General features: G+C 40.9%; 2 protein-coding genes across 3 annotated transcripts; one reads left to right on the top strand and one right to left on the bottom strand.

Annotated features, from left to right (window-relative positions):
• Window positions 1-37: 37 nt before the first annotated feature.
• CHMP4C (charged multivesicular body protein 4C) lies at window positions 38-17,166 on the bottom strand. The gene is made up of 5 exons (XM_059862972.1): window positions 16,849-17,166; window positions 9,750-9,927; window positions 8,398-8,512; window positions 5,138-5,246; window positions 38-2,955 (listed from the first exon to the last, which is right to left on the bottom strand). The coding sequence occupies exons 1-5, from the start codon at window positions 17,042-17,044 to the stop codon at window positions 2,891-2,893; spliced, it is 663 nt and encodes a 220-aa protein (XP_059718955.1). The 5' UTR covers window positions 17,045-17,166; the 3' UTR covers window positions 38-2,890.
• Window positions 17,167-18,493: 1,327 nt separating this feature from the next.
• Window positions 18,494-26,648, top strand: ZFAND1 (zinc finger AN1-type containing 1). 2 transcript variants are annotated; one of them, XM_059862951.1, is made up of 8 exons: window positions 18,494-18,603; window positions 19,643-19,685; window positions 20,916-20,955; window positions 21,312-21,439; window positions 21,525-21,616; window positions 22,417-22,541; window positions 24,351-24,506; window positions 24,650-26,648. In XM_059862951.1, exons 1-8 carry the CDS (start codon window positions 18,549-18,551, stop codon window positions 24,818-24,820), a joined length of 810 nt encoding a protein of 269 aa, XP_059718934.1. In that variant the 5' UTR covers window positions 18,494-18,548; the 3' UTR covers window positions 24,821-26,648. The 2 variants fall into 2 exon arrangements, with proteins under 2 accessions (XP_059718934.1, XP_059718942.1); XM_059862959.1 differs by lacking the exon at window positions 18,494-18,603 and adding an exon at window positions 18,656-19,054.
• The last annotated feature ends 1,022 nt before the right edge of the window (window positions 26,649-27,670 follow it).

The following is a 27,670-nucleotide window of genomic DNA, read 5'->3' as shown; positions in this document are numbered from 1 at the left end:
AGGAAAAGAAATTTAATAAAATCATGTAACACAAATATGACACCAAAATATTTATTTACAGTGTGTATATATATACATACATGAATTAGTTTTACTTTTATCAGTATCTTTTCCCCTTTTTAAAGTTATCCAGTTTAAAAATGTCTAAGCCTGTTAGGAGTAAAAAACCAATCTCAGAATAAATAAGCAACAAGAAAGGAAGTAATTTATAGTACACCATCTGCTGCCACAGTCCTCCTGTAAAATATGTTCCAGTTAATAGGGTACATTTAGAATAACACACTGACACTATTCACTCTCGACTGCTTACATACTAAACAAATACCATCTTGGCATGAAGAGAGGCATATGTTCAAATAAGAAAGAGCCATTTGTCCCACTGTTATCTGAATTTACACAGGAAAGAGCCACTCCCTCAGCTGAATTAAATCCCTACAACTCTTTTCCCTTGAAGAAAACTCGTGTCCAAAAAAAAAAATGGCAACAAACACTCCAGTTATGGAGGTCCAGGGTGTCTTTTCGTTTCTGTACACCACTACAGTGTTTCTGAGTATAATTTCACCAACCTCACATCCTGGCCTATGAACTGGTACATGAGTCTGTCTTTCAGGATCACCAGCCACTATACATAAGCTTTCAGAGCAGCTCAGATGAATATTCAGTCTCATTTCTTCACCTTTCAAAAGTTTTGTTTTTAAAGTGCTTGGTCTGAAACATTAATAAGCTGAACACACCTGAAGCTTCTTCAGGATCAACACTTGGCCAAAACATTGCTAGAGGTCAGCAGTCAAATGCTGGTTTGCAAAGGAGATCTCTACAGGATTATTTTGTCTCCAGTGAGGGGTGTTCACATGGAAAATTCTTATTCAAAAACAGCAGGCCTACATTTTGCAAAGCAGAATGAAAATCACTTTAGTTTCAAAATGGAAGCTTAGAGACCCATTAGGTTGTAGAGCACTTCAAATATGCCAAGTGCTACCTACATAAGAGCTAAGCATTGTTAAACTACTAATTCAAACAAGAACAGAGGCTGGAAGCCAGCTTTTCCAAACTAACTATGGGACTGTGTTGGCATGGCCTCGTATTTAGAAATGCCAGAAGTGTCCACAAGCACACTGCCAGCCTTGCACAGTCACACCCCCAGTGTGTGCTCATGTGTTCTGTACACAATTCAGAGACCTGCATAAACTGCACACCCTGAACACAGGATTCAAGCCAAAAGGGTTAGTAAATGGATTTCAAATAACTTTGAATATATGCTATTTTACTAAATATTCCTGCTTTCAGATAACAACATATCATGCTGAATTTCAGCGAGCATTAAAACCAAGTAGCACATGGATAGTATTTGGTTTCCTACTCCTTGAGAGTTCAAAATGTATTTTTAAATTTAAGGCAGCTGTGTCTTTTTTTTTATTTTGTATTTAAAACAAAAATTAAATAATTCCAGACTTCCTCTACTCTCAACAAAAAGGGACAATTTTCTTGGTACCTCCAAATTCCAAATTTTAGGACAGAATTAACACACCCAGTTTTATCCAGTAAGAAAATTATTAATTACGTGGAAAGGCTTGATTCAGCTCTCATACAGATACAATCCAAAAGCAATTCCTCCACAGAGAATGAAAGCCCTGAAAAAGTCAATCTCTTCACAGGGTTTATACATTCTGGGTTTCATCCATGGGGCTCAACTTGACAGGCTCTGAGCAGACCATGTCTAGAAGCATGTATTTGCTTATACTTAACCTAAAATTCACTAACTTGAAGACTGTTGAAGCTGAACACCCAGCAAATCACAGGCTAAAGCCTGCAGGAGAAGGGGTCAGTCTTCTGTTGCTAAAGATCTACAGAAACCAAGTCCACCACTAATCCCCAAGTGGTTCAGTCATCACTAAATTTAAATTCATTTGAAAACAAGAAACCTAGATCAAGGACTCTGCTTCCTACACCCCTAGGAACTCCACACTGTTCTAAGCACACAGTTTAAGACTAATTTAATACTTTGTTAATACAAAGCAGCCTATTTAATTTTTGGGTTGTATTTGAACAGCCATCTCTCCATGTATGTAGTAGTTTAGCACTCAAGAGTGGCATTTTTTCCTTTGGCTAAAGCACTGTCAGTTGGACAGAAACACACCAACTTCACAAGCAACCCAGAATCAGCTTTTAATCAGGGTTTAAAAAGGCCCTGTAAATACAACACACTGGTATTATTTCCATTCATAAACTGAGTAAGAGAAAAGAACCAAATGCTCAGAAATCAAAACTATTTTGAAATTGTGTAACTAAAAACGTGTTGCTAATTTTGCTTTCCTCGATCACTGTAATTCTGTAACCTAGTCAGAAATAGTCCAAAATACAATTCAAGTTGACCTGCAGAAGTGCATGGGACATTGTGGCCAGTTAAAACAAAACAAATACCACATACCACTTCAATAAGCCTACAGAAGAGCTTCCTCTTAATATCTAGGACACCATAAGTTGCTCCAGGCAAACTGTTTGAATCTTCATGTTCAAATGAATAGTTATTAGTTCTTGGGCTCGAGGAACTTGCAATGAATCCAGCTTTGAGCATAAGTGAGGCACGCAGGTTTTACAAACCAACAGATATGGTAAGATAATGCCTATAAAAAACTGATACTAATAATATAACAAATTTCTTCACAAGGCTGAAAAAAAATTATGCCTGAAGGTTTAGACAACTATTTAATTCTTTTGTTTGCTGGTTTTTAAGCTAGTTTTGTAATATGGCAGTAACACTAGTCTCAGCAAGATGTGCCATAAAAAACCCCAGCCTGTATGAAATGCAACCACAGTAAATCAGTGTGGTTATAAAACAGCAGTACAGCTCTTTACTATAATGCTTGGTGTTATAAAAAAAACCATGCTCTTATGAAGCCCAGGCAGCCAGTTTCTTCATTTCATCTTCATCCTCTGCTCTTTTCCTGGTCGATGCTGCAGATAAAGAGACAATAACCATCAACTAATGTAACAATCAGAACCATTCTATCTGTTTGCATGAGGACTTGCATAGTGCTTTTCTGTTTGAAGATCAGACCAATTTACTAAGTAGCAAGCTGAACATGAGTAATGCAGGAAAGAAGCTCATAAGAGATGTGACTATTTTGCCCCATCATTATTTTGTATAGAACTCTAAAGTTTACAATATAGGTCTGACGTCATTCCTACTAAAAGACTCACACAGAAAAAATACTTAATTTCTAAAGGCTGTCACAGCCAGAAAAGGCCCACAAGAATGCTGTCAGTTCTCTCTCCACCATGTAAATGAGAAAAGTGACCTATCCTGGTCAGCTGCACATCCTGCAACCTTTCCAAATAGTGCTGAGAGGTTCTGCACATGCAAGTCTCTGGATGAACTCGCCCCATTTTAATGGGTGGGGTCATTTATTAAATGGAGAATGACATTCCTGAACTGGCTTTGTTCAGGTGACATCAGTTAACTGCCGTGGTCACTGCAACTACAATTCCCAGCTCTGTTTCAGGTCCTACACACACTTTGTACCCAAATCTCCTACCCACATCATCTGCATTCACTGAACTAAACCTCACCCAAACTGCCTTCATTTGCTGACCTGCAAACTAGATGCCCAAGAGCCAAGGTTCAGCCTCAGGCTGCCTCCTCCATTTGTGGGCTGCACACATCAAGACTGGCATCTCTGCAGCCACCAGTGGAACACTGGTGTGGGTGAAACACCTGTGTGTGCACCTTTACAGCAGCCAGCTGGCTCCCACCTGAGGCAGCTGCAGGGCCAGGAGCTGCTGTCTATAGGGAAACTGCAACTACCACCTTCAGGGATTAGGGGTGGGAGAAGCACTGGGGTACCACAGCTTCAGCCCCTCTTCTGCAAGTGTCACAGGTTCACTGTGTGACTGGGGAAGGTCACTATGCCTTGCTTCATTGCAGTTTCCTCATCTTCAAAATCAGGAGGGCAACATGCATCTCCAGTTAGACGCATTATAAATCCATCAACTGGTCTGACTCTACTGTTGCTGTGTAACAGTAAGCAGGAAACATAAGTCAGTTTTTCACAGCCTTGAACTATATAATTGTAACCAGCTCATCTTGCCTAAAGCAGCCATACAGATGGATGTAGAAAATTAAAATAGTGAGAAGCACATGGAGATAGTCTGGGTTTAATAAAAATGTCAACTGGCACAGCTGGATCTGAATCTGGAAGACAATGTATGAACAAACCATAAATGGCCAGACTGAATTTTCACTGTTTTTCTAAATCCCTTTTTTTTTAATAGCTGTTCTGCAACTAAGTTCAGTAGATGAGGCCACAGTCTCAGCTTGAACATTTTAAACTGCTTCTCAGGATTTAAGTGTCATCTGCCAAAACACATATCATAGTACCTGAGTTGAGCTGGTCTAGGTAACCTGTTCTGTAGCAGAAACCATAAGCCACCTGTGCCACATGTGTGCTGTCATTACCATCAAGTATTTATATTCTTTTACTAATGTCAGTACATAGCAAGTCTTTCAACTGACAGTGCAAAGTGTAGTAAAAGTTGACTGCCACTGGCTGAATTCAAAATGAACAGGGAGGAACTACAGAAAAATAAAATTAATACAGCTTAATACCAGGAATAAGCCTGTTCAGTACAAAGAAAGCAAAGGAATGAACATATGTCTTTAAATATGTACTTCCCAATGCCTCCTTCATTTCTAATTAAAATACCAGTAGAAAATATCAAACCACTACCCTGCAAAGCTGGATCTTTATGACATAAACATTTGGAATCTAGGTCAGACTCTAATTGAAAGAGACTAAGGATTTAATTGCCTAAAGAAGAAAAAAAAAGGCAAAAAAGATCATTCCTCAATGATCTCACTACATTTCAGTAGGAAATTCATCATCATATGTGCAAGGTCAAGTTCCCCAAGTTTGTACCCAAAATCTACAGAGAATTTGGTTCTAAATGCTTTCACATAGCAAAATGGAATCCCACTCTGCTTTTTCTGTTAAGCAGATACAAAAATAGGAAAAGGAATTTATAACATTTTAAAAGTTGTAACAGAGTTGAATGCATATTTTAAACCCTCTCTTCCTCTCCCCTTTCTCCCAGCATGGCTTAATCATGAGAAATGTAAAATGGCAAGCAGGCACTTTACCAGGGCGAGAAGGCAGCGATGTGGACGGAACACTTGGCAACCTGACATCTTTCATTCCCTTGTTCAGTTCTTCTTGCTCCAGTTCTTCTAATTCTGCCATCAACTCATCCTAAATTCAAGGAAAACATTATTTACAAATTCTGACAGTGATTACACGCAAGGGTACATTAAACCATCGTGAAGCAAAGTACTACTGAAAAAACAGTTTACACCTGAAAGAACATATCAAGAAACAGCATATTAAATGTGCAATTTTTACTAAGTATGGTCAATTAAGTAAACCTTAACTGAACACTGAAAATAGGACAATGAAAGTTAGAAACAGGACAAGGAATAAACTTAAAAACAAAACTAACAGCAGTACAATACATGCCAAAAAGGCAAATACGGGAGTAAAAAGCCTCTCTGCTCTCTGCTGTCCTCAGGTTTGCTCCAAATCTAGAGCCTATACTCTTCAATGGATTCTAACTTTAGTGTGCCATTTCTCCCATTTTAAAAGGCAAACACCTTCCACTGGTTATAAGGCAGACTGTCATTAAACATTATGCTTCAGCCCTATCATGTAAGTCCAGGATTATAAGTGATTTCAAAGCAGCCCTGGAATCAAAACTGTCCTCCTGGGTCCTGTTGTTCACTCTTGAAGCACGCAGCACTCGTGGGCTTTTAGGTGCAGAGGCTGATTTGGACAGATGATCTAATCCACTTGTACAATGCTAAAAATAAAAAGCCTGTATGCTTTTTTAAAAAGCAAGGAACTTATTCCTGAGCTGAAGTTGCCCAAAGAAAGGAAGTTAAATGCTACATATACATGGAGAAATGGACCTTTGCCACATTGATAAAATGATTTAAAAGAAGCAATGGGCAAAAACAACAGCAGAGGGGTGGGGTACGTGTCAAAAAAGTAGTAAAATAAGAGCTATTAGGTACTGAAATGGGCTTTACCTACATTTATACATTTATACTTTGTTTATCACCAAGGTAGAAGTTAAAATGATAGTTGCATAGCCACCACCGGACTTTATTCCTGCATTACTTTCTCATGGTTTTATAATTTAATGCAAACATACACTGTGCCAACCCAGGGAGAAGGAACTCTTATGTTTCTGTGCCTGTCTGGAGCAAGAGAAATCACATGCTTCCATGGTCTCCTTACAGCCACAGCACACACGTGAAGAGAAAATGCATCCAAATGCATGGAAAAAAAATGCATGTCCTTAAAAAAAATTAAATTAAATATTATCCTTCAACACTAACCAGCTTATATCCCAGCAATTAAGTCATTGATTCTAGAACTCTTAAGGTGCAGTAGCCTGCAAACCAGGTTTCCCAGTTGCTGCCAAGTGCTCTAAGTATTTGGCTCCCATGCAAAAGCTGGTACAACAATGCTCCAAGTGACAGGGGCTTATTTCCCAAACAGGAACAATGCACATCAGCTTCAAGTGGAATCCCTTAGAAACTTCCAGGTCAGTTGTAGCAGGTGCAGGGCCAGCTACGGCTCCGTGGAGGGATGTTTAGAGATTGGTATTTGCTGAGTCATAGGAATTGAACCAGGAGTCCTCACTCTCGTCCTCCAGGCCTGCTTATCTCTCTGTGACCCCATAGGCTAGTTTTCCTAACCCTTACAATTGGTCAGTTTTCAATCCTCCCTAACCCTATAAAAGAGGCTGTCTTGGCCCATTTCTTCAGAAGAGCAGCTTCAAGACCCTTCGCGAGACCCTCAGAATAAACCATTGTGGAACCCTTGGCCGCCTTCTCCTCTCTCCTTCCTCTGCCTTCCAGAAGCCACAGCCAGCCACAGCCCCTACGAGCAAGCTAAGAGCTGAAATCATAAAAGAGCTGATTTTCACTAATATCTGACAATCACTAAGCTTGCTAAGGGTCACGGCTGTGCCGCAGTCTGGCCTAGGGCACCCCAGCCTCCAGAGGGCTGAGGTATCCGGCCTTGAGACTGCTTGCCTGGGGCGCTTACCCTACGAGGGATCAGCTATCCGGCTAAGAAGCTAGCCCCGGTGGCTTCATTTTATTTTACTGTCAATCTGCAACGTGCTTACTAAGCCTAGACTCCAAAAAGTTAAGCACTGTTGAAAAGTAAGACACAGCTGTTTGGGATGGGAGTATGTTTTTCAGTTGTTTGAAGCTCAGGCCAAATCCCATTCCTTGTGCCAGTAATGCCTACATATTTCTTGGAAAGCCTATTTACATTCAAAGGGGAAATACAGGAAAACAGTCATTGGGAACAAAATACAAAAAATCATTATTATTTTCAACAAATTAGATCTGTTGAATTAAACTTCCTCTTCCTCTCAGTCAAGCAAATATGTGCAATACAGCATTTATATATTTCTTTTTTGTCCATTTGGGAACATAGGAACAAATTAGTTGGGAATACAGTGAATGATTTGAGTATTCAGGACATTCTTCAAATGATTCCTAGTGCTTGGCCATTTTGAAACAAAACTGAAAAACAAACCAAAAATGGTTGTGATATTGAGCTTGACACCCATCTCTGCATTCTACAGATAACAAGAATTTTGAATAACCTTGACCTTTGAGTCCTCAAACATGGTTGGATCAGAACCAAATTATATCCTGCTTAGATGTACAAAATCAAATCTGGGGGCACTGGATGAAAGCTACTGCAAAAAATTTTGAGAAGGTCCTAAATGCCTTGTGGGGGTTTCAGAAAAAAAGAGCTGTAGAATGAAAACTTATTGTCTCCAGCGTGTTCTACCTATCAGAGCTACTTCTGTGGTCTGGGCAACAGGCAAAGGACCTGCATCTCCAAGCACTAAAAGATATTAACTTAAAAAAATGGTCCAAATATTCAGAATTATGAACAGCAGCCTGTCCATGACACAGGGACATGCACTTAAGTCAAATGAATGTCTATTTTGAGCAACAAAAAATTATATGTTTCAGTGTCCACTTGGAGTAGTACAAATTACATGTTTTAGTGACCTTCTTCCAAGGCTCAAATGAAAACAATAACTACAGGAGTGCAGTTAAAAATGCTTTTCTTAAAATTGATACAAAAATAAAAATATTTTTCTATTTTTACATTTAAATATCTTTTATTCACTACATTATGTATTTTATAAATAATGGTTTTATTTCATTTTTATATTTTTAATAAAATTATACAATTGTCCTAGATAGGGTAAGCTAGAACCAAGGAATTTCACATCCGCAGTTCTTGAGAAACAAAGCACTGTGGAGCAGAATAACTATGGAGTTAAAACTCACAGGCCTGAAGTACTAACCTCATCAAACTCATCACCAAAGGTGGCTCGGTTTGAGATTGCATCTGAAATTTCCTGGGCAACATCTTGCTGTTCAGTGATATCTTGCATCAAATCATCAATTTTGTTCAAATCCCTGGCAAGGTAACATGGAAACATTTTTTAAAAGATGTATCATTCAAATCCTACAGAACACACTCACCTGAACAGACCCTGTTTTCTTTTTATGCCCATGACTCTATAAACAGCAGCATTCACAGGGAATAATTTTCTTTACCCACACCCAGTCCAGCTACTTCCATGTTGGAATTACAACAAAAGTCAAACTGCAGGAAAGTGTGTCTCTCCCTCTCTGTGCTCCTCATACCTCTGCTAGCCAGTGACAGCCCATGGGCAGATCCTCAAGGTCAGCATCTTTACAGGCCTTTTGGTACTTAAAGGGCCTTTATAAGAAAGATGGGGATAAACATTTACACGGCTTGTTGTGAAGGGCAGATGGTAACAGCTTTAATCCAAAAGAAGGTCAATTTAGATTTGATTCAAGGAAGAAGCTTTTTACTATGAGGAGGTGAAGCACCAGCACAGGTTGCCCAGAAATGGTGGATGCCCCATCACTTGGAAACATCCAAGGTCAGATTGGATGGACTCTGAGCAACCTGATCTAGTTGATGATGTTCCTCTTCACTGCAGGGTGTTTGGACAGGATTATCTTTAAATGTCTCTTTGAACCCAAACTATTCTATGATTTTATGGATCTTTTTTTGATGTTAAGCTTTCACCAGAACTAGGGAGAACTTAACAGAATTGTACCCCACTTAAAGGTTTCCCCTTATTGTTAACTTCATTATTGTTTCAGTTCCTGTTTATTTCTCCCAGAACAACCCTTCTGATTTAACTCTGTTTATTCAGGCAGAAAAACACCCCTTGAAATAATATGGGACATATGAAAAAAAAAAACCCATAATTATTTTCTTTTGGGGGGGTGGGGTGGGGAAAGAGGGTGCATTTAATTAGTACTTTGAATCCGACAGTCCAGCTTATGGATTCTGAGGAAAAGTGCCCACGTAGTTTCTATGACTAGATTTTCTTCTAGACAAAGTCTGTCTTGGCAGTGGAGAGGCCACTCTCCACTGCCAAGACAGACTGAAAAAACCAGATCTCACTAGTTAACTGAACTTCCTTCTAGATTTATTGTTAGGAAAAGATGTTTTTCTGCCAAATATAAAACTGTAGCATTAATATCATTCCTGACATTCAATGTCTGAACCAAAAATGAAGTCAAAACTATCTAACTTGATACAACAGTCTGTAGTAATGGCATAATTTGAAAGTGGTTAGTAAGCTCAACTTGGAAGCTACTATAAAACACTTACATATTTTCATGTACTTTTTTCATAGCTTGTGCAGCATAGCCCATATTCTTGAGCACTTCTGTGTTGGTGTGGGAATTTTCCAATGCCTCTCTCTGGAACTCAATGGTCGAAAGTGTCCCATCAATTTGATTCAACTGTTTCTCATATCTCTTTTTTCTCTTCAGTGCTTGTAAGGCAGCTGGAATGGGAAGAGGCAAAGTGCATTGTGTGTTTTCATAGCAAATGCAAGGACAAGTAGTTCAGCACCAAGCTGACCTGCAGAATTTATAATTCTCACCCTCCTACCTTACTGTGAGGGAGACAAACTTTGACCACACCAGGTCGGCAGCCTGTTAATCACCAACAGGCTGATGAACATCATGGAAAGTCTCTTTTAGATTAACTCCTTCTAGCACCACAAGGAAAAGCAGCTTTTTCCTCCACTGTGGGAGATCTTGAACTCCATCCTGTGCACACAAGCAAAGCCGGGAAGATGGGAAGGAAAAAGAAAAACATCAGAGAGAAGTCAGAAGGGAGGAAGCAGAAGAGAGAATAAAAGAACGAGCTGCAAAATATAAGTAAAACCTAAGGAAGACAGTGTAAGAAGATCTGCCATGATAACCACAACTCCATTATGGCACTTTCTAAACTTTGTCTCAGCAGCAGCAACTGTGAAGTGCAATGGAGGGCTCAAATGGCCCAGCTAGGCAGATGGGTTAGAATCAGAGGAGGATTTGCATTTCTCCAGCTTTTATCTCCCTTATTTCTTAACAATCACTTAGGAACATGATCTTTAAACCTTAGAATTTAAAAACACAAAGAACTGTGCAGACACGGGCACAGTCAAATCAAGCTACGCCCCATTATCTTTGTAAATTGTTGAGATTAGTGTTTTATATTCCCTAAATTATGAGCAGCGTACTCTGCCCAGAGTAAATCATTACCAGAATAAACACACGTGACAAGCATGAGGAGAAAAGAACTTTCTCTTGGCCTCAGGGTGTGGAACACACAAAATTTTGCCACAAGCATTTCCTGATGACAGTCCTTTCCAAACTACACGTGCCAGGCTAAATATTCCACCAAATGAAACAAGAGACTGAGTTAACCCATTGTTTGGTTTCTTTCAATGCTATTAGCACCCCCATTCCTTCCCGTGTCTCCTACATTTATTTTTTTAAACAGATTCAGAGCCTGCCAGCCCCAGCAGCCCTGCAACCCCCCAAACTCAACCAACAGCAGCAGCTACTGTTGTGATCCTGTAAAAATTGTCCATGTACAGTAGCACTGAACCTTGACACTGGAGTACACAACTTTTCAAATGAAATTAGAATTCCCCCAAGGAGGGCACAAAGATTTATGGTGTGTAACAGCCCACGAAAAAAATTATTGCTTTGTTGACAAATGTTTGAATCAACATGATCAAAATTGCTCATCATGAGCTGCTCAAGGACAGGCATTCACACAGGCTAAGATGCCTTCCACCACCTGCAGTGAGATGCTTCAGGACAGCAAACCACAATCCCAACGGATTAACCACAGCATTCAAATCCAAGATTTTCCCAGGTTTTGGGGGATGGTTCAAAGATCATTCTAAAATACTTAATTTTGTTTAATCCCAAACAATCTTTACCTACTTATTATTTCCCTATTCCACTTCCTTTCTTAGCTTCCATTGGATCAAATTTGATCCTGAATTCTTAGGTCAGGAAGCTAGAGGTTCCAGACACATGTAACAGTCTGAAACTGTGCATAACACAGCTGGGCCAGAGAGGACTCTGAGGCCCTGTGGACTGAAGAGCACTCAGCTGGAGCAGGCATGTACCATGGGGCAGTCTTTCTAGTCAGCGTTTGCCAGAAATGGGACTCTGCAATGGTGCTGTTATTATTGGCTGCTCACAGAGAAAATGGATTTCCTCAGTCACACAAAGCACTTGTTTTCAAAATCCTAAAGATCATCTAATTAAACCACACCCAAATCAAGAATACACAGGAGAAGCTAAACTCTCTGCAATTTCAGCTATTCATAAGCAGCTTTTCCTAATTATTGTGGCAAAAGATATTATCTTCATTCTCTTTAGTTTTACCAGTGACTTAGGGAATAAAGCAGTCCATAGGAAATAAATTCATACTCCTTCCTTATTAACCAAAGCAGTATAAATTCTCACACCACACTATATGATTTTTGTGATTTGTGTTAAATGAATGCCCTTTATTGCAGAGTATTTTGCTACAGTAGCTCCTATCACTGATTTATGAGAATTTCCTTGTTATTTGAAATATATTTTCCTATGTTTTACAAAGTACCTAGAATTTTAGTGTTTTTCTACTGCATATTACAAGCATTTTTAAATTTTTGTGCAAATCTTACAGAAGTGAAATGCTTCTGCTTTATAATGCTACCACAATCTAATTACCAAACTGGAGAAGAATGTATCTATTAAAGTATAATGAAATTGAGCAGAGAACACAAACTCACTTCACTGAAGGTCTAAGAATGGCACTGAAAAATGGTGTTTTCCATTCCAAAGATCTTAAAGAAGGAAGACAGCCTGGAGAGGATGAGTTTGAGCAGAGGCAGAGTCTGAGGAAGCAAGTGTAATTAACACCAATTCATTCAGGAAGAGGTGGAGGGCTTCTCCGGGAAAAAAAAACCACAAAAGCAGACTCATACATTTTTTCTTTTGTGTTCCAAAAAAGCCAATTCAACTCCTGAATTTTTTAATGTCAGCTCTTGGCTGGGCTTTAGCACATTTCCTGAACTGAATCCAGTAAGCAGGATACAGCTCATAGATTAGGAACCACTGTTTTTAATATGAGTTTTTATTTTATAGTCAAGGTATCTGGAACAGAAGAAGACTATATGATGTCAGTTTAAGTTTGCATATTAATGAACTCCTTTCATTAACATACAGAAGGGTGCTTTTCCAATATCACTACAATGCTGACACTTTATTAAGGAAGCAGAAATGGCCTGCTGGGCAATAAAAATCCTGGCCACACTGAATATCCAGATTTCAAAAGGAAAAACAGAAGTAATGACATAGGAAGAGTTGTGCACCCTCCTCATGGTTTTATGACAGATCAGACTGAAAAGCAAGAGTGCAGTAATACCACCTTTACCTGTCAAGCACACCATCAACACCCATCAGTACAGAAAGCACCAACAATCTCATCATCTTCTGAAGCAGAAATAAAACAATTGTCTAATAATCCTTATAATTCCCATGAGGAAACATGAAGTAGGAAAAGAGTGTATCTTCTGAAGATGTAACACCACTGTGAAAATATCAGGTCTCACTCTTGGATACAGTTCACAAACTTCCACCTCAGGCCCACAAGGAATTCATGGACTGCAGCTTCTGATGTCCCTCACTTCAGGGACAACCAAAGGCAATGCTGCTGAGGCCACAAAAATCATAGGACCCTAATTAGGCTCATTATCAGCACTCATAGTCCTTAAAGCCTTGTGGAGGAAGCCACATGCAGTTAGAAGTGAGGAGCTAAATCAAGAATAATAATGAGCTGGACCAGTTATAAGCATTCCAGCTCATGGCAAGACACTTGAAACGTGATCATGAAAGTAAGAGATCATTGTAACTCACAGAGCAAAGACACACCAAGGTCTTTCCTTTAAGTCCCTACTAGAAACCCTCCTTCCCAACCTGTCCCACAGCCTGCCATAGGTGTGACTGTCCTGTCCACCACAACACACACCTACCACACCATTGTTTGGCTTCCACAGCCTCCTGGCTACACCCAGCTCATTGAAAAGGAATGCTACACGGCTACATAAACCCTGCCCAATCCTAACACACAGCATATTTAGCAGCATCTACTTGTGAAACCCTCCCTGTTACTCCCACTTTCTTCATAGGTTTTGTCCTCAACAATACTATGTGGTTCTTTATGGTTAAGATTTAATCCTATTCTGGATGGTTTATCTTAACTTTATTCTTTTTATTAAGCTTTTTATATTTTTAGGATCTGTGAAGGACATTGGGCTGAAACAGCACACATTCATGTGTATGTTGTTTTCACAATTAAAGGCATGCTTCAGAAAACACATTTCCTTTTAAACAAAGTTCTCATATATTCAGTATCACTTCCTGTTCTTTAAATTTTATTCTATGTCCTTTAAAACAATGGATAAGAAAAGCCAGTATGTAGATGGAGTTGGTAGCTATGCATTGGCTGAAACTGAGAAACCCCCCAAAATAGCACAGCAAGAGATTTTAAAATAGTTTCTTCCTGGAATGGAGAGACATTAGAATTCAGTGCTAACTGAAAAAATTATTGCTTCTTATGACATAACCTCTTCAGGAGGAATTTCAGCAAACAAAAAACCCTGAAGTGGTCTAGTTATAATCAGATATTAATGGGGAATGCTGGAAATGCATCACATCAAAAGTATAGCCAATTTCAGATTAGGTATAGGAACTGCAGAGATACTTCATAAAGGAAAAGCCAGGACTATTTCAGTGATGTTTCACATCTATGGCATAGCTAATGCATTACAGCTTTTAAATCAAGTTAAGCGTACTGATGTCACACGAAACCCATTCAAGAGTCATATGAAGTCATGAGAAATTGCTGGTGCTTGAATCTGCTCTCCCTTGTGTTGGTGCAACTGACTCAGACTCATGCACCTAAAAAATCAAGTGAGATCATGCTAATTTGCTAATTTTCTCTCCCTGGATACATCTTGCTCCAGTTGCAGACAGCCCTATTTTAGTTTCCATAGGCTTCTATACAGATGCAATGAAGAAAAAAAAAAACCTACATTAAAATTACCAATGATGTCCCTCAAAAACACTCGCTTCAACAAGGCAATGTAGATTCTCTCATTTGTATCTATGTTTACATAATGTTACAATAAATAGTGGTTAGCATAGATTTTCTCTGAGCTATACAGTACTATACACTAGCTAATATGTCAATGTAAATCAACAGTAATTAAACTGTAAGGCAATTGACATATCAAATGAAGACATAATACTGGGGATTTAGGTTCACTGACTATCCTGCTAAATTTAAGCACTTTAGCACAGCAAGGTTATATTTTAAACAGTATATGGTTCATATTGTTTCTCCTCTGACTGTACTTAGATTATCCCATTTTGGTTTTAGAAACATTTTTGGCATGAAGAAAAACTGCCCTAATGCACTTTTAGCCTTACTTTTGCCTCTTTACTGTTCTTAACTGTAGGTCCCCACATAAATGACAAAATCAAAGGCAGTTATTTCTAACCACAATCAGCTCAACACTGCAGTTTGTAATACTACTCCATGAACAATTTAATAGATAAAAAACTAGGGCAATTACATATTGAAACAACGATCTTCAGATATCAAATGCTGCATGCCTGAAGCAAAAGGCCAACACACACCTGAAACCACCATCAACCAGCTGAGTTAAAGATGAAGCAGATCCACTTTTCTCAACAAATTCTCATTCCTGTCTGTGCCCCACTCTTTCCTTCCTAGGTGCACAAGCACACATGTAGCTACCAGGTCAACTGGATAAGTGGAACTTAAACCATCCTGGGTAAAAAGAATAACCCAGACAAAGAAAACCACAATATTTTACAATATCCAGCTTTCTGAAACACACCCTTCAGGGAGCTCTGCTAAGGGGAGGGAAGGGCGTAGCACAAGGGCAGGAGTGAGGCAGGAAATGCTGCTTCTTTCTGCAAATGTGCCAGCTTATATTTCAGGTTTGGGATGAAATTCCAGAGCAGCATGTCTGGATTTAACCAGGAATTGCTATAGTCATAGGAACCAACCTGCTTGCTTGTACCAGCCCTGCAGCTCAGGCTTTTTGCACAATGAATTCAGCCCCAGGAGTCACCTGGTCACTTTGTCCCATAGCAAATTAGCTTCCAGCTGGATCACCTTCCTGAACTAGCCCACTGTGACAGTACAGAGGTGGCAGTACCTGGACAAAGGACCAAGAGACACTCCAGGTGAAGCCAGGGGAGTAGAAAGTGTGAGACTGGGACAATTGTGACAGCTCCCATCCTCTTGAGCAGCTGTCTCAGTTGAGCTCTCAACTGACTTTACTCCCTCGACTGTGCCTTCAAATCTGTCCCATCCTGACCCACAATTTTAAATCCATTTTAACTAAAAGTTAGTTTAGTTAAACTGCCTTTTGCTAATAATTATTAAATGCTAAAGTATTACAAATGCATTAGAGGGCTAACCAGGACACCTCTAACACACAGCTCCACACAAGTTCAAAGTTACAGGGCATTATTTTATAAATTACTGAGTAACAGAACAAGCAGGCAAAAGACCTACTTTCTTATTACATCCCAAATCTTTAATTAAAAATATTCTTCTTCTGTTATTAAGCATTTAAATTAAAATACTGCTCAAGCAAATAGGCCTCCATGCGACTTCAGGAAGTAATTAACTTGTTTCTCTGAGGCCTGTATATTTCCCAAGACACTGACTACCATCATGTGCTTCCCAGGGATAACAACATCAGTATACATAGGAGCCAGGCTTTCTGACCCCTTAGCATCCTCTCCTTTGTAGCTAACAATGTCCCAGAGCAGTAGTCACTAATGCTCTAAGCTATCATTCACTTTTTGGTTGCACATATACTTCTTACATTATTTCGACAAATCATTGCATCACTTTGTTGCTCAGTTGTCAGCAATGGGGATAATGTGCATTGATTCGTGAATATACAGGTGATCCGCACATCCTTCATCTCATCTGCCTCCTGCCCAGTCAGTGCTGATCCCCCAAACAGCGAGTCCCTCCCCTGTTGAGCAGCAGTACATTGCCCTCCGTGTATCCAACCAGCACCTGCATCGAATGCGGTACAAAGCACGAACAGGAGAATCGCACAGGAAACCACTGACAGTGAGGAATAACAAATTCCCATCCCGCTATATGAATCCACAGTTCATTAAACACTAATCGATGCCAAAACCACCATCTCGCCTGGCGTGTGGTGATACTTGCTCGGAGCCCACAGCCGAACCACACTGCACACCTGCGGTGCCAGGTGACCCGGCCCAGGCACAGCCCCGGCGAGACCCGAGCGCCCCCCGTAGCCAGGGCGCTCCAGCCCCGGGATTTAATCGCGCGGGGCCCGGCCCGCACTCACCTCGCTTGTTCTTGGTGCCGTGCTGCCGGGCTACCGCCAGCTCCCGCTCGATCCGCGTCTCCAGGTACTCCTGCTTCTTGCTGAGCATCTCCTCCGTCTCCCGCAGCCGGGCCAGCGCCTCCTGCGGCGACGGACCCCTGCGGCCCTTGGAGCCGGCCGAGCCGCCCCCCTTGAAGAACTTGGAGATCTTGCTCATGGCGGCGATCCCAGCTTGGCACCCGCCGACGGAAAGGTCTGGCCTGCCCGGTCCTCAGGAGCCTCCCCGCCCGGCACACGCCGCGACAGCACTTCCTCAGCCCACCTGGCGGCGGGGCGGGCCCGGGGGCGGCTCCGCGGAGGCCGAGCTGCCGCTGCCCTCAGCCGGCTCAGGAGGAGCCGGCGAGCTCCGCGGGGCAGCCGCAGGGTCCCGGGCCGGGCCGGCGCTGCGAAGGCGGCTGCGAGTTTGTGCTTCCCCCCTACTTTTTTTCCCGTGTCACAGAATGGCAGAATGCACAGCGGGTCATCCGGTCCAACCTCCCTGCTCACGCGATCCTAGAGCACATGGCACAAGACTGCTTCCAGGAGGCTCAGTATCTCCAGAGAGGGAGATTGCACATCTCTGGGCAACCTGTTCGATTGCATAGTCGTCCACACAATAAAAATGTTCTTCCTCGTATTCAGGTGGAAATTCCTGTGCATAAGTTTCTGCCTGTTGCCTCGTCCTATTGCTTGGCACCACGGAGAAGAACCTGCCACAGCCTCTTGGCACCCTCCCATAAGATGTTTATAGACTTTACTTATGTCCCCTCCCAGTCGCTTCTTAAGGCTGAAGAGGCTCAACTCCCTCAGTCTTTCCTTCGAAGGGAGATAATCAAGTCCCTTGAAAAATGTTGTAGCTCTCTGCTGGATCCTCTCCAGGAGCTCCATGTCTCTCTCCGACTGAGGAGCCCAGAATTGGAGACATGCCGCAAGGTGTTTTGGGAGAGTATCACCCTCGAGCACAGGCGTGCACGCGGGTCAGGGCTGGGAAAGTAACACTGAATTCTGAAGGAATGCATTTTTTTACAAAAGTGGCGGGTGCGCCGCTAAGGAAACCTCAGTGGCACCAACCGGTTGCAGAATACACGAAGTGCTTCGGGAAGTCGGGCTACCTCCGCTCTGCCTCTGGCAACAAGGCTCTGCCCCACGGGACGTCACAAATAGCGACACAAATAAGACACAAATTATGCCTTTTTTTTCCCCCTGGAACAGCCCGAGGAGCACCAGCCGCGGCTCTGGGCCCACTGAAGGCTGAGGCTTGCGCCGACATGAGCTGCTCAGGTTGCCCTGACCCCGGTGACGCAGACGGTCCTGCCAGCATCCCCACAGCTCCGAGCTCGCGGGGAGGGCCCAGGCTCAGGCGCAGCCCGGCGCGGGCGGGTCCCCCAAGGTCGCCCCCGGCCCCGCCTCGGCCCCGCCTCGGCCCCGCCTCGGCCCCGCCTCGGCCCCGCCTCGGCCCCGCCTCGGCCCCGCCTCGGCCCCGCCTCGGCCCCGCCTCGGCCCCGCCTCGGCCCCGCCTCGGCCCCGCCTCGGCCCCGCCTCGGCCCCGCCTCGGCCCCGCCTCGGCCCCGCCTCGGCCCCGCCTCGGCCCCGCCTCGGCCCCGCCTCGGCCCCGCCTCGGCCCCGCCCGCCCCGGTGCGAGTCCCGCCCCGCCGCTTCTCCGCCTCCTGTGTGCCGCCGACATGGCGGAGCTGGAGGTGGGGCAGCACTGCGGGGTGTCTGAGTGCCGCCAGCTCGGTAAGAGAGAGCGCGGCGGGTCCCGGCGGAGACTGGGATGGTGGGCCGGGGACGGTACGGGGTTGCCCCCCCAGATCGGGGAGTCCTCTGTGCTGCTGCAGCCCTGCACGGTCCAGTGCCAGCGCCTGTCACCTCGGTTGCCTCACTGGGTGGTTAATAGCCCGCTTGCCCCTTCCTCACACTTGCTGCCTTCAGTGATCTCAGAGACTGTGACTGGAAATGTAACCTCTCAGAAAGAAATAGCAGAACCGCCCGTACCGAGAGCTTTCTGAGGGACCACTCGGAGGTGAAGGGATCGAGATGATCGTGACCTGAGCTGCGTGGTTCAGTTGCTTGGTGGTCTGTCAGCATAAAATCCGAAGGATGGAGAAGCAGAGTAGTGGGCTTGACCTGGCATTTGCTGCTATTAATGATCTGGTGGAGTTCAGCAGACAGTGATGTGGTTTTATGTGTAAGAATTTATGTGGTATGCAGGGGATATGTACAGACACTTAGGAAGTGTGTGCAATTTTAATCACCCAAGGGCACTATGTAGGATATGATGTGAAGAAGGGGCAGGATCATTACGACTGTCCAGTGGAGGGGATGCTCTCGCTTCCAAAGAGCCAGCATCTCCTCCAGTTGGCAGCCCATAAAAAAAAAAAAAGTAAATTGTCCACTGTCAGTAAATAGTGTTCTGAATGGTCTTGAAATAAATTCAGTTTTTATCATAACTGGTAATTTTGATGGCTAGCCATATGTTCCAGTGTCATAGCTTGATATTGAAAAAAAATTGAATTTAAAGCCTAATTCCAACTTCTGGAATGTATATAAATATAATTTACCTGCTCATATATTTTTCTATATTTTAATATTAATTAGGGGAGTTAACAAAAGCCATTTCTTGCTAAAGTGTAGATGCAGTTGCTAAGTATTCTTAAAAATATACCTACTCTGTGATGTTGGTAAACAAAAGTTAATCATGTGAAAATTAAGCTAGAAACTATTAACAAAACAACAACCATGTTGTCTTAACTGAAAACAAATCTCTTTGTTTCAGATTTTCTTCCTTTTGTATGTGATGGCTGTTCAGGCATCTTTTGGTAAGTTCATAGAATCACAGAGTACCTCAAGTTGAAAGGGTTCCACAAGAGTCAACAAATCCAACTCCTTACTCCTCACGGGACTAAAACAAATGACTAAGCATCACTCAGACAATCCTTGAACTCCAGCAGTCTTGGTGCCATGACCACTTCCTTGGGTAGCCTGTTCCAGTGCCCAGCCACCCTCTCTAAGAACCTTTTCCTAATGTTCAACCTGAACTTCCTGTGACACAGCTTCTTTCCATTTCCTCATGTATGCTTGGTCACCAGGATTTCCTCATCTGAGGTGAAGAATCCTGCACTTGCCCTCATTAAATTTCATACAGTTTGTGACTGCCCAGCTCTCTAGTCTATTAAGAATCTCTCTGTGCTCCATCCTCAAAGGAGTTTCCTGGTTTAGAATGGTTGGCAACCGTAACATGTATCCAGATCATTTATAAAAATACTAAAGAGCACTGGCACTAAAATTGAGTCCTGGGAAACTCCACTGTCCACCAGACTGAAGGAATTGCATTAACTGTGACTCTCTGAGCCCAAACCATCAGCCATTTGCTCACCCATAGTACTACAGACTTGTCTAGCTGTGTGCTGGACCTTTTTGTCCAGAAGAACATTCTGAGAGACAGTGTCAAAAGCTTTACTAAAATGCAAAACACCACATCTGCTGGCTTCCCAGTGTCATATAAATGTGTGACCTTGTCACAAAAGGAAATGGCTGATTATGTTTTCTTCTTGAAAAAATTTTGAGGTTTCTTGCAAGGTTGAAATCAGGGCCTGCACTTTGATTTACACTTCAGATTAGCAGAGGGCAACTGAGAGAAGCTCAGAGATTGGGGGCAGATTTCACTTCTAACATATCAGAAGCCTTCAAGGGATTTCTGCCATTACGGAAGAAATTTGAAAATCCATTAAAACAGACAAGCTCTGGTTGCTTTGAACTGAACTCTTAAGCATGCTAATGTCTTCATTCTATTGAAATGGTTTGTTTATCTTGAAGCATAAGTTCCAAAAGCTAAATGTTTTGCATTCTGAGAAAGAATATGATCTATCCATTCAAGAAGTGAAATGCATAGGATAGAAAAAACTTTGGAGAAGATTAATTATTGAATTGAAATTTTTCCATGATAAAACTTGTCAGATTACTCTTTAAACACTTAAATGTTTTCACATGCAAATTTTTTTTCCTGGAGTGTTGATAACAGTGTGATATTTTCTTCTTTTTCCACAAAGCCTTCAGCACAGGAGCCGGGATGCTCATGGGTGTTCTGAGGTAATCTAATCATATATGACAACCTTTAATTTAAATTCCATGCAACTTAGCTCTCTGTTTTCAGACTATTTGAATGCATATGGTATATGAGTATGAATTATTTATCTCAGAATGTGAAAGGCTTAAAAAAAAATCTACTCTTTTTCTTCCTCTCAGAAGTAAATTGACTTTGAGCAGGATGATGGTTATTTTTCTACCTCTGAGCTAAACATAACCAGGGCAAAAGTTGGAGAGAATAGCTGGACCAGGTTTGCCCATAGAATAGAGAGTTATTACAGTCTTTGAGAAAGTTGGGATGGTAACTTATATTTGTAGTATCTGTTTATTTAAACAAAATATTTTTTACTTACTCCTAGGTGAATATAAGAAACAATTCTGTGAAACCTGATCAGCACAGATCTTACCCTTGCTCATACAAAGACTGCAATGCAAAGGAGCTTTTGCCAGTGTTATGTCCTTATTGTGAAAAACATTTTTGTCTCAGGTGAGTGGAACAGAGTGTTTAAACATCAATATTCATTCACTAATGTATGGAAAACTCAATAGAAGTTTAACGTTGTTGTTTACAGACATCGTCATCAATCAGACCATGAATGTGAGAAGCTGGACACACCAAAACCTCGAATGGCTGCCACCCAGCAGCTTGTTCAACAGATTATAGGCAAGTACAGAGGCATATTTATTCATTTTCTTATATTTTTTTCAGAACACTATTTGAGTTTCTGACCTCCTTTTGAGGAGTCAGGTTTTAGCAAAGGAGAAAGGATGGGAGTTCCTTGATTAAATAGCCCTAAACTTACATGTCAACATTTAATACTGTTCATCTAAACTGAGCTAAAACAACAGTACAAGGAGAATCTCTAAAGAAATAAAAGGGTGCAGGTTTCTTTCAGAATTATTGTATTGTTGTCATTCTACAAGTACTATACTATAATGAATTGTAATCTAGCCATTATTATTTACATATTAATCCATGTGCAAATAATGCAATTGTGTTGGATGTTCATGTCAGTCTGCTGGGATAACACCTACACAATCAAGATGCCCAGAAAAGTCTGATTCTACCATGTAATGTTTTGCAGGTTTTAAATAAGCTCTAGGATGGGAAAGAGAATAAACAGCACTGCCCAGCTGGACAGTGGGGTTATGTGTAGAAAGGAGGACCTGAAATGTTGCCATATGAATGCTGTGATAGCCACAGGTGTAGAAACTCCAGAATTTGTATCTATTTGGCTTTTGCAGCCTGTGTTTACATGGTGATAATGTTCACCTTTCAATGTAAAGGAATTCTGCAAGAACTAAAAATGCTGATACGAACTTCAGGAAAGCATGAACAGACACAAAAAGGAATGGGATCTTTCACAATACAATGAGACCCAACAGACTTAGTGGGTCTATGTTATATAATATGCTCAGGAAACTGTCAGAATGATCACACTAACAGGATATTATTGTTCTCAGATTCTAAAAAGAGTGACGAAGTGAAAAGCAAAAAACGTAAAGGAGCAAAAAACAGTGAGACAGCAGCAAAAGTGGCATTAATGAAACTGAAAATGCACGCATGTGGGGACAAGTCCTTGCCTCAGGTCAGTGATGTTTGTTTTCAATAATTGAATTCTCAAAGGAACTGGTACTAAATTGCTTGATCTTCATTGAGTTTCCTCAGCTTAGTTTTGGATTTAATTTTTCAAGACCATAACCCCTTAAATGTACACTTCAGCATGGTACCCAAAAGCAGTCTCTCTAGTCTTATGTCTGTTATAAGATGTCTGTGTGGAGTTTGGAGCAGTGGAATCAAACTCTATTACTTCATAGCAGAAATGTGTTTTGCCTGCCACGTGGCTGCTGTCATATAGCACAGCAGGGACAAAGGGGGTCTTTTGGGGATTCTTGGCAGAAAGATGACAGCACTAAGTTTATCAAATCTTTTTATTTTTACAAAATTTGATGATCAGCAGAGCATAGAATTCCGTTATTAGACTAGAACAGGATTTCTAGAATGACTGTAGCACAATTTTGTAAATAGTGCAGCACAGAATTTAATAGCACAACTTAGCTTTTGTTCTTTGTCACTGGGACCCTTTTTGCAGATAGTGTCAAATCTTAATACTTGGCTAGCAATATCAATGTTTCAGATCATCAAGTCCTGAAACATGTAATTGCTTGCTTTTCCCACCAAGACTGAATTCATATGTTGGGGCATTGCAGCGGACAGTGTAATCTTATCATGAGAATGTGCCTTAAATGTTTGAGTTTGCTAACTTTGAGAGGGTAGAGGGATGAGTATGCCAACTTAAATTGGTACCAAGATGTTTCAGCTGCAGATTCAGCTACTCACCCAGAATTAGCATCTGAAGCTTGAGGGTGTTGTATATACAAAACCATTTGTATGTGTAAAAAACCCATGTGAGAAATGATTTTTATAAACTGCATAACATGATTATCATTCCATTCGTGAAACAGAGAGGAAGGAGGTACAGATAACAGTCAGTACAATACACTGGGTGCTGTGATCATCTTTTTACAGCTGAGGTTTCTGCAAAGGTAAAATGATGATTCCTTGGGCATACTCCAGGTTTGTTCAGGCCAAAAAATCTGTCCCAGTTTCACTTATTTCCTGAAATGATAAGAAATTACCCATTCTTGGGAATTATCCAAACCTCTGTGAAGGTAAATGGAGTCCTCATCTAGAAACAGTTTTTCATGTGCCCTTTGCTTTGGGAGTCAGTAAAGGGACAGACAGGTATTTTAAACTTCATAACGGTAGTAGTTAATAATAACATTATCACTCTGAAAAAAGAGAAGGTCTGACACTAGGGGCTTTATTAGACATTTTACTGTTGGAAAGCAGAAAAATGAGCTTCTTCTGCTGGGCATCTGATGGATCTCTACTGGTTATTTTGAACATCAAAGAGCTTTAAGTAGGGCTTTACCTCATTTTCCCATAAGGAAGCTTTGCCCTAGAGCTCATTCTAGTGGACCATTCCATTTCTTGACTGTACTATTTCTTTGAGGACAGGTGGAACACCCAGGAAACTCCATGATTGTCCTAGGATTCCTGGATTTTTTTTCTTTTTAATGAATGTCATTGTCAGACTGCACAGCAGAGGGCATGGGAGTGTCAGCAAACTGTTGATTAAATCCTGCCAGAGTGGTAAGACCATCAGCTTTACCACAAACAAAAGCTTTCCCTAAGCCTTCCTTATTTATCTCTAGTAAGGGTGTAACACCACCCCTCGGGTGTTCAAGGGAGAAGTTTGCAAAGTGAATCAGGGGGCTTATTTCCTGCCCACAATCCATTTGGTCCCCAGAAAAGGTGACCTCCTGTGTGAGGGCCTGGCATTGTGTCTTCATCAATTGTTTTAATTTTTGTCTTACTTTTCATGTTTTTCTAGACAGAAAGAATTTACTTTCAAGTATTTTTACCAAAAGGGAACAAAGAGAAAAGCAAACCCATGTTCTTTTGCAGTAAGTGGAGTATTGGCAAAGTAGTAGATTTTGCAGCTTCCTTAGCAAGCCTTAAAAATGACAACAACAAATCAACATCCCAGGTAAGTCAGCAATAACAAACATTTTCCAGGTTGTTGCATTTTGGTTTTAGTTTTTCTTTAGCTTTTTGTGCTTCTCCCACCCCACTTCTTTCATCTTGGATAGGCAGATCTTGGTGTTAATTTCTGTCCTATTTGTCTTACAGAAACTGAGATTATGCCATACTGCCTCTGGAGAAGCCTTGCCATTTGAGCACACATTGGAAACATGGCTATCTGATAAAGAGTATCCACTGTACAATGGAGGGAATATAATTCTGGAGTATCTTGATAATGATGTTCTATTTATAGAAGATACAGAATCCTACTTTAGTTAGTCAATAAATTTTCACAAACAAAAAAATCCAGTATTTTTTAGAAGCATTAAAGCAAGTCCAGTTTTCTTTTTAAATCACTGGTATGCCAGAATGTCTTCCATTGTAAAGACACAACTCCCATCAATTTCTCAGCAGCTTGACTCACAGAAGAACTATGTCCTGAAAGGAAAATTATAATAAGGAGTATTACAGATATTCACATTCTAGAATAAATTCTTGCTCTATTGAGCTGTATAATATCAATAATTTTTTCTTAAATTTGGTATTTATTTTTGTGTAAGTGGTGGGGACAGTATGTCTTAATAAATAATGAAAATGTAAACTTGCAGTTTTCTGAAGGAAAGAAACATACTATGCTAACACAGCATCTTTTCTACATCTTCACAAACAGATTTGATTGCATTTGGAAACTGGCACTGTCTGTACATTAGGTTCACATTTTCTTCTTGTAATAGTTTAATGATATTTAGGAGGAAAGGTGTCTTCCCGATTTTAAATCTTGTATGATTAGGTGGGGGATAAAAGATCTCAGTAAGCTTGTCACTTATTTTGCTTTAAGATTCTTTACTGTAGTTTTGACATGACTTAGGTATGAATAAATTGCTTTACTGGATGGGTGGGGATGTCGTGCAAAGGAAGATGTTTTTGATTTTCATAAAGGAAAGGGCTGAATATTTTGGAAATCTTTGTCTCCTGTCAGTGGAAAGTACAGGAGCATTTTTCTGCTTTCCCCTGCCTGTCTCTCCAGCTGTTATTTTGCTTTCCAGTACAAGAGGGACAGTTCCCTTTTTCCTTGTTACTTATTTTCCTCCCTTTCATCTGCAATTGCCTATTCATCTTTCTTTTTATCTTAGGCTGCTGTGGTACAGAATATGCAGTAGGAGCCCAACCAGCATTGTGGAACCAGTATGCTGGGAAGAGCCCTAAGCAGAACTTTTTTCCCACCCTGTTGCTACAAAAGCAAGTGGAAAATACTCTTGTGCAACAGGATCATTTCCCCATTTTTTTTAGCAGAAAATCTTCTGCTAAATCTTCAAGAGTTTTCTACTTAGACCCTTTCTCCTGCCCCTGATTTTTCTGTCTTAGCATTTGCAGGCAAAATAATTGAAATAACACTTTTTTGTGGATAAAGATAAGATAGACTTGGGATGCAGGAAGTAAATCTTTGGGGAGGCCTCAAAGGTTTTACCAGCATGGTTGCTTTCATCAATTGCCAGTAATTGCTAAGATCTATCAGCCTGTAAATGACAGTACAAACATGGCAAGTTGATAAGACTCCAAAAAGTTTTCACTATCATCTTATTCCAGGAATGTGTCTAGGATTGTACACAGAAGCTCATTCCAGGTAGTTTTCAGAAATTGAGAAGCAAAACCAAATTAGTCTGACAGATAAATAATTGAGAAGAGATAAAAACTTGAAAACTCCACCCTAGTCAATGGTACTAGGAACAAAAGCAGAAACTTTTCCAGACCTCCAAGATCTTGCATAGGTTAGAACTGCTCTCATTTTACCTTTAGATTCCAACGTATCTTTACTCAGCATTTTGTTCTGGTTTTTTTTTTTTTTAACTCATTATCTTAGCACATTTTCATACAGAAAGTTCAACAACTACATTTGAAAAACCCAAAATAATTCGGAGGAGTCAGTTCTCATTTGAAACCACTGTGTTAATTTTACAGGCCTGTGCTTAGAAGGTCCTGAATTGTTTCACTTCTAAGTTAAAAAACAAAACTTTAACTTCTAGTAGATGCAAAAAAAATGTATGTAAAGTTATGCAAGCAAGAAAAGGAATTTATCAAAATAAATACTTTCTGATTTTACAACAAATGGTGTTTTCAGTCAAACTACAAAAATAAGTGAGTATCAAGCATTTTAATTGTTCTAGCTGTAATTTTAGAGAATGAACATGGTCAAGGATTTACAAACATTTAGTGAGATGCTGTTGTAGCAGCTCCTGGCCTTGTCCCAGTTCAAACATTGCTGCAAGGTTGCCTGGCATGTGTTTGTAATATATGCAGCAGTTTGGAAAGGGTTGTGTTAACACCAAGAGTTTGGTTCTGCTTGGATACATGACCTGTTAGATCGGCCAGGCAATGCTGTACTAAACAAGAAATAATATATCACACTAAAAAAGCAGGCAGTAATCTCTCACCCTTTTATTTTCACAATTTTCTGTTTTTGTGTTTGTTTTGGAAAAGTGTGATCAGTGTGGTTTGCTTTTTTTATCAATACATCACCTCTGTTCATCCAGTTTATCAGGTGACACATAAAAATACACCTTGCAGCTTATTTTTACACCTAGTAGCCTCATATATAAAATACAAAATTTCATTTCAGCTGGAATAGAAATTGTGGTGTGGATTAGGAAAATTCTTGTTTGGAGAGAACTTCAGGCATTCCTGTTTTACTTCTGCTGATTTTAAGGTGAATTCAGAATTTGAAATCTGTAAAACCCTTGCTGTAATGTTAAGTATACATTAATGATGTCAAAAAAGCCATTTTTCATAACACTCATGCAGTCCTATACAGATTGCACTGAGGCACGTTCAGCTGCTTGCCTCAACAAAACCGAATCTGAGCCAAAGAGCCTCTTTCAGTGGCCTCTTTCAGTGCTTTTGGTGTAACCTTGTAAAGCACGATTTGCAAAATAATTAATAAAAACACAACTTAGCATCTCTGTAGTTCTTTAATGACTGTGAATACTTTAAAAAGCAGGCTTATTCTTGTTAATGAGATGGGAAAGAGGAAATGTGGAATTGCACAGTGACTTGCCCCACACAACAGATTCAGTGAGAGTGGAAACTTCCAGTGATGTGGAAAGGACAAAACTAACCCGCTTTGGCCTAGCT

Source organism: Haemorhous mexicanus, chromosome 1, assembly GCF_027477595.1.
Source record: "Haemorhous mexicanus isolate bHaeMex1 chromosome 1, bHaeMex1.pri, whole genome shotgun sequence".
NCBI lineage: Eukaryota > Metazoa > Chordata > Aves > Passeriformes > Fringillidae > Haemorhous > Haemorhous mexicanus.
This window is presented reverse-complemented; position numbering and strand designations above follow the sequence as displayed.